The following is a 7,914-nucleotide window of genomic DNA, read 5'->3' as shown; positions in this document are numbered from 1 at the left end:
CTAAATTTACAATTCCTTGCTGAAATAATTTTCTAATTTTGGCACGTGACAAACAATTTTAGGGTAGGGGGTTAGTCGATGCCATCGACCCAGTGCTCAACTGGTACTTTATTTCATCGATCTCGAAAAAATGAAAGGTAAAGTCGACCATGACGGATTTTGAACTTAAAACGAAGAACCGGAATGATGGTCACACATGTCCATTTCGACGTATGAGTGTTTGAAGGGGAGAGTTTAAAAAAAAAAGATTAAGAAGTAAAAGAAGCTGTAACTTATTGTGATAGATGCAAGAATGTAATTTGAGTCCAGGTGTGGATTTTACTATGAAGTCACACTTGGGACTCTGATGACTTTGATTTTGCCTGGGATTGGACAAATGTGTGTTGTTTACGGGATATGATTCTGTCATTGTCCTATTTCTTCACTTGAAATTATTTAGATGCATTTTGCCCCGTGCGCTAATAATAATAATAATAATAATATTAATAATAATAAAATAATAATAAAGATGATGATGATGATGATGATGATGATGATGATGATGATGATGATAGTGTTGATCTCTTTTATTCACCACAAAAGCTTAAGTTACTGAAGATAATACAAGGATGGAATACACAAAAGTGGTGTTTCCATCGAATACAAATGTTTTAATCAAAATAAAAGATATAATAAGAAAAGATTTCAATAAGGAAAGTTTCCTAACAGTGAGATGAAGGCAACCAAAGTAATTCAGAGGAAACCCTTGGGCAAAGCCTGAACTGTTCTGACACATCAAAAGCATCACAAGTGCCTCTACAAGTTTTTTCTCCACCCGCTTAGAAAATCATACTCAGGGTAGACCCATCCAATCTTGTCGCACTCCCCAGTCTTGTCGCACTCTCCGGCTTTTTGTTAAACATACTGGAAGCAGCACTTCCCCATCTACCTTCTTCTTTCTCTATTTTATTCATATTTGAAGAAGTTGATGAGAGCTTCGCTACAGATGAAATCTTTCAGACGATTCTATCACACAATTTCTTTTGACCTAAACCAGGCAGAAGAAGACTAGCAAACCATTTCTGCCAAAGGAAGATGGTGCACCACTTTTCGCTTCAGATTTGGATGATTGCCAAATTCATTGCACATGAGACAGCATCTATTCGACACAAGGCTACAAGTCCCTAATGCATGAACACTCAACTACAGTCTACAGGTTTCATTTTCGAATACTTTCAGCTGTTTGCAGTCCTATGTTCGTAAAGCTTGTCTTGAACAGGAAATACCCCGCCATCATCCGTAGAACTGCGATGCCAAAAGTTTTTGGAAGTTGTCGATTCGGTCTGAAAGTTCTTCAGAGCAATCAACTCAAAATATTCACGTCATCGACTGGAGTCGCTCCCAGACCATTACCAGTAATATTTGTCAATGGCCTGCTGTAGAATTCGTGTGTTGTTTTCCATCTAAAGCATTATCCAGCTTCTAAAATACTGTGAGAGTCTGGGAACATTGTAGATGCTAAATCCCAGTCTATCTGGACACATGATTGCAATTCGGTCAAAGTGACAAGCCACAGAATGATATCACACGAACGGCACCCACACCAGTTCACCTACATTTTCGTCGTTATCGTCATTTCCAAAATATAGCGCGTGCCTGCACTTCAGCAGTGACGGCATTCAAAAACCAGCACGGAGTGAGTGCAGGCAGTAGATGGATTTTCTAATCAGCAGAACCTGATTATTCCGTAAAAAGCAAAATATACAATCCATCTAGTCAGATGTAATACACCAATAAGAAGATGTTGGCACTGTCCACTTCCTCTTGGTCTTTCCAGGATAACTTCTTAACCCATTTCTCAGTGAAACTGGCTCCTCTGCCCGAAAACCTCTTCCCAGCTCTTTTCTACCTTGAGGTCCCAATAGGATTGTGAAGGTTGTAGACACAACTTCCCACTCCGGAACAAACTGATATTGCAGACAAGCAAAGTCTATGTATATCAGTTCAAATAATTTATTATTCAGAACACATTTCGTTATACAGACTAACTGATACATTGGCTCACACATAATCTGACTGACATCTTAACTCATACATTGACTGACATACTGCTAAAGAAATTATTGCTTCATTCGAAAAGGGAATGAATGATTTTCAAGAATAGGCAGCAGCCATGTATCAAGTATATCTTTTGACGAAATGAAACGAAGATTCATTGACAGACCTACAATGTATGCTGATATCGATGAGTTATCGTACATGCTTTCGTACGATGATTTTAACTGTTGTTTTTGCTCAATGATGACATCTATTTTACTTTGAAAATAGTTTTAATCTATTTCTTTTCTCCTCTTTTCTATTTCCAGAAGTCAAAGATTGCGTGTTTCCACAGACTAACAACCGGCATTTAAGTGCAGAATCGAAAGAAATGCAGAATATTCCTGGAGGAAAATCTCAGCTTGAAAATAATCATTCTGGTCCAGACTGCAAATCTGCATCTGAACTTTGGACCAAAGACAAAGCACAACTTACTGAGATGGGAATAGATAATGTGAATTTGAGATCATCTTCTCTGACCTCATCGAAAAGTGGCAAGAGAAGTGAGAAAATGCACAGGGAAGATGCTGTCAATAGAAAAAAAGAAGCTCAACATCGTGAATTCAACAATATTGAGTTGGTTAACAACTCATTGATTACAGATGTCCACAGTTTTCCACCTTCGAGACAGACACGCTGGGACCAGTACAACCAAGTCAGACTGAATGAAACTTCCATTCGAAAACTGCAGAAATCCCTGGATGCTCAAGACGACATGCACCAAAGCTTCCTGGAACATTATAAGCCGAATAGTAATTTCCATGCCAGTCTCTCACACACCAACGATCAACAGAAGTCGTCAAGAAATAGATTCAAACGTGGTAAGTCAAGATTGACTTTCCTTCAAATATTTTTGCTTCTACGAACAAAATCAACACCATTTTACAACCATCCATCACCACCAACATTACCATTACTACAAGCACCAATACCGCCTGTACAGTCGCAACAAACACCTCGTCCCTAGTTCTATTACGACCATCGACACTACTCCCTTTATTATTTTCACTATCACTACCTTGAAGGCACGTGGCTTAGTGGCTGGTGTATTTGGTTCGTGATCGCTAGATTGTGATTACAGTTCACAGAGACGAGTTGTGTCCTTGAGCAAGACACTTTTTTTATTTCAAGTTGTTCCAGTCGACTCAGCTGACAAAATGAGTAGTACCTGCATTTCAAAGGACCAGCCTTGCCACATCCTGTGTCACGCTGAATCTCCTGAGAGTTACGTTAAGGATACGCATATCTGCAGAGTGTTCAGTTACTTGTACGCTAATTTCACAAGCAGGCTGTTCTGTTGATCGAATAAACTGGCATTCCATCGTTGTAACCGATGGAATGCCATTATCTGTCACTACCTTCATTACCTAGCCACAAACTACAACTAACCATGACAACTAACCACTAACGACATCTCCCACAATTGCCCCCAAGTACCACGACTGCCATCACCCCGTTGACCCCCGTTGACGTTATTACTTTCATTGCCACGATACAATTATCTATAACATAACACACTATTATGACTACCACTACAATCTCGATTATATAATACTATCATCATCCCAACCATCACTATCCAAACCATCAGTAACCGTCACCATCACCATCACCATCACCACCAGTACCAATATCACCAACATACCATCATCACCACCACCATTACCAGCATCGCTACCACACCATCATCAGCATCATCACCATAACAATCCGAAACATCAGCCCCTTCATCACTGTTGTCACAGTCATTTTCAGGCATCTCCATGGCCACATCACAACCATTACTAATCCCCTATCACTGCCATCACGCCATCAACCAACATCACTAACTCAATCACTATTTCCATCATCACCAACCAAACTCTATCACCGCAATCATTAACTCATCTACCATCAACATCATCAATAATTTATACTCTACCACTAGTATCATCATCATGATCCAACAGAGAGGTCTCTTTACTGTCGCTCGATCTGTTGAAATTAATTAATTTCCATAGAGATTACAATGGTTTATCAATATTTTAAATGTATATCATGGCTCAACATACTATTATTTTTTTAAAGAGATTTTGTACATCCATAAAAAGTCGATACCAAATATGTTTGTCTATCTTTTCAGGGGTTACTCCTGCAAGAACTAATGGTCAGTTCGTTCATTCAGCAACAAGTGATTCCACATCCTGTTTGCTAGCAGCTTCCATATTTCCAATCGTAACAACTTCCGGCGATTCGCACTCACCAGGTAAAGTTTGCCTTTTCTACAGTGACGTTATTGTCACTACACTACAAATAACAGTAACAGTACCATTGTCGTCATCATCATCACCTCCATCATCATCATCAACACCATCATCACCACAACCACCACCACTACCAGGACCACTAAGCATTTCGCCCGGTGTGCTAACGATTCTGCCAGCTCACCGATTTAAATAATAATAATAATAATAATAATAATAATAATAATAATAATAATAATAATAATAATAATAATAATAATAATAACGGTGTTAATGAAATTGAAGTCATTGATGATGACAGTGTCGCACCCGGCAGGCTCAGGGATTCTGGGCCTGCTCCAGCCTGTCGATATCCAGAAAGGGACCACCACACACGGCGTAGATGGAGCAAGCAAATTAATGCTGTGGTCATGGAGTATTACTACCTGAGCAACTCTGTAGATGAAAATGGTGCTGAAATTAGGGGTTACCGACAACGTATGTATGATCATTAGAGAGAAAAGGGATTGTTTCAACTCACAGAACAGAGACTATGTGATCAAGCTGGGGCAATAAAAAAAAATCGCTGATTCACAGAAGTAGAACTCGAAGCTATCAAAAGATGGGTATTGGAAAATAGCAGCAGAGATAACGATGAAAATACAGTTCTTACTAATAAAAGTAATCTCATAGCACAGGAAAGGAGCAGTGGTAGTTTACTTGATGAGAAACATATAGATGATCTGAAAGAAGACAAACTAATGGCGACATGACAGATGAACAAAAGGCAATCTACGACAGAATAAAGGCAAGGCTGCAGGGGAACGATAGCGACATTATTTGCAACCTTTAAAATGTTGATCGGTGGAAATTGAGCCAAGAAACGAAAAATGTCAATGGAATTCTGAAATACATCAGAACAAACAACATCACAGAAACAAATAATTTGATCAAGGCAGCAAGTATTGTTGTAGCAGAAAACGTAGGTGTTGATGTCAAGAGAAAGAAATATAATAGGGGTGACAAAAGAAAAGATCCATGGTGGAAAAGAAGAATACAGGCAAGCTTAGGTATGCTCTCGAAGGACATTTCTGTGTTAGACCGAAAAGACAAAAGGGAGGTTAAAAGCGAACAAAAATACAGGGCGTTGAAAAGGAAGTATAATATTGAAAGAAAGGGCCTGAAAGTAGTAATGGAAGAACTGAAACAGCGCCTCGTTGCAAAGAAAGCAAAGATGGTAAGATACGATGGTAAGATTCTGTGTTAGCAGAAGAATATGTTATTCAGAGTAGATCAGAAGAGATTCTATAAAGAAATAAATGGAACGTGTACAGATGAAAAGTTGATACCAGATAACAATGAAGGTCAAAGGTTTGGGAATGACATCTGGAGCAAAGACAAGGAGCACAAGAAGGATGCTGAATGGTTGCAAGAACTGAAACAAACAGTAGTCTGTCCGAAACAGGCAGAACTAGTCACTTCAGTTAGGGAAGTGAAGGAAATCAGCAAAAAAAAAAAAAAAAAGAGCAACTGGAAGGCCTCAAGACCAGATGGAGTTCAAGGCTACTGGATCAAAAGATTTCGTGAATGTCATGCACGAATAGCTGCGCAACTGAATACCTTGTTAAATGCCGACCAAGTAACATCAGAATGGTTGACATTGGATAGGACAGTGCTGTGCTTGAAAAACATCGAAAAAGGCAATACGGTAGACAATTACAGGCCGATATCCTGTTTTCCACTTATATGGAAATTATTGACTGGAATATTCGCAGAGTCAATGTACGAACATTTGGAACAAAAATGGAGTCCTTCCACATGAGCAGAAAGGTTGCAAGCGTAAGTGCAGAGGTACCGAGGATCAACTCCTGATATACAAAACTGTATTTGGGGACTGCAAGAGGAGGAAAAGTGACTTAGCCATGTCATAGATCGACTATCGTAAGGCGTACGATATGACCCTACATTCTTGGATTATAGAATGTATCAACATATTTGGTATTGGATCGAATGCTGAGGGATTGCTTGGAAAAAGTATGGGGACGGACCTGACAGCATACGGAAGAAGTTTAGGGACAATATAAATCAGGAGAGCATCTTCCACGGGGACTGCCTGTCCCCACTCATCTTTGTGCTGTGCATGATACCACTAACACTGATTCTGAGGAAAGCAAAGGCCGTGTATGTATTCAAAAGCCGCCAACAAAAAGTCAACCATTTGTTATTCATGGATGACCTCAAACTTTATGGTAAAGATTAATCCCAAGTCAGTTCCCTAGTTGATACGGGGTATACTTTCAGTGCTGATATCAGAATGGAGTTTGAACTGAGAATGTGTGGTGTGTTAGTCTTGAAGAGAGAAGCAAAATCAAATGTATGGACGGGCTAACGATAACATTGGGGAGGTTATGAAGCAGATAGGAGAGACGGGCTATAAATACTTGGGGATTTTGGAAATGGATAAACTGATGGAGAAAGAAATGACAGAAACATTTTAGGTGGAGTACTTGCTCAGACTGAGACTGATCCGTAAGTCGAAATTAAACAGATGGAATAAGATCGAAGCTATCAACACCTGGGCGGTTTCTCTCCTTAGATATGGAGCAAGGGTAATCGCATGGACAGTAGACGAACTAAACAGCTTAGACATAAAGACAAGGAAGTTGCTAACTAGATATGGAACATTCCACCCAAAAAGTGACAGAAACAGACTGTATGTATCAAGAAAAAGAGGGGGAAGAGGACTTATTGGATGCGAACACACCATTAGAGCAGAAGAAAACAACATAGCATGGCATGTAAAAAATGCCAGAGAACCGCTATTATTAGAAGTAAGAAGGTTAGGCTTGTGTAGGATGAAAGATTGCAAAGATAAAGCACTGTACAAGCAATGCATGGACAATTTCATAGGGATGTTGAAGATAAGACAGAGAGAGAAAAAAGATGGCTGTGGATAACAAAAAGTGATTTAAAACCAGAAACGAGGCTCTAATCTGTGCTTCCCAGAGCAAGCACTAAGAATAAATTACTTAAAATACAGAATAGACAACACATCAGAAAGGGATAAGTGCAGAATTTGTGGACAAAATGGTGAAACCGTATGGCATATTACCAGCCAATATACGCCACTAGCCCAGAAGGAATATAAGGGACGCTACGACAATATTGCCAGGCTTGTCTATTGGACACTTTGCAACAAGTATGGACTTGGCAGAGCAAAAAATTGGTACGACCACAAACCGAAGGCATGATCGAAAATGATAATGCAAAGATCCTGTGGAATTTTATGATTCAGTGCGACCATGAGATAGAGAATAGAAAGCCAGACATAGAGTAAATTGAGAAAGAAAGCAAACTATGCTGGATCATAGATATAGCATGCCCTGCTGACAACAAGGTATGCGATAAGGAAGAAAGAAAAGTCGATAGATATGACAGGTTAGCTTAGGGGGTTAAACAGTTGTGAGCTTATGTCAACACAAACATTTGATCACTATAAACAAATTATCTGTGTGGTTGTTCGGTAAGAAAATGTCGAACCTTCATACGTCTCTCGTTAGAGACGTATGAAGTTGAGTTTATCATATATATATATATATATATATATATATATATA

At 39.2% G+C, this 7,914-nt stretch overlaps 1 protein-coding gene across 1 annotated transcript in view; it reads left to right on the top strand.

The window, feature by feature from the left end:
• LOC106875300 (probable serine/threonine-protein kinase tsuA) overlaps positions 1 to 7,914 on the top strand; it is a 162,570-nt gene that overhangs the window by 124,658 nt on the left and 29,998 nt on the right. The window contains exons 10-11 of the mRNA XM_052965874.1: positions 2,346 to 2,897; positions 4,199 to 4,321. Coding sequence (XP_052821834.1) covers positions 2,346 to 2,897; positions 4,199 to 4,321 — 675 coding nt within the window. The remainder of the gene's footprint in view (positions 1 to 2,345; positions 2,898 to 4,198; positions 4,322 to 7,914) is intronic.

Source organism: Octopus bimaculoides, chromosome 2 (genome assembly GCF_001194135.2).
Source record: "Octopus bimaculoides isolate UCB-OBI-ISO-001 chromosome 2, ASM119413v2, whole genome shotgun sequence".
NCBI lineage: Eukaryota > Metazoa > Mollusca > Cephalopoda > Octopoda > Octopodidae > Octopus > Octopus bimaculoides.
Note: the sequence above shows the minus strand (reverse complement) of the source record. Positions and strands in the feature narration are given on the sequence as shown.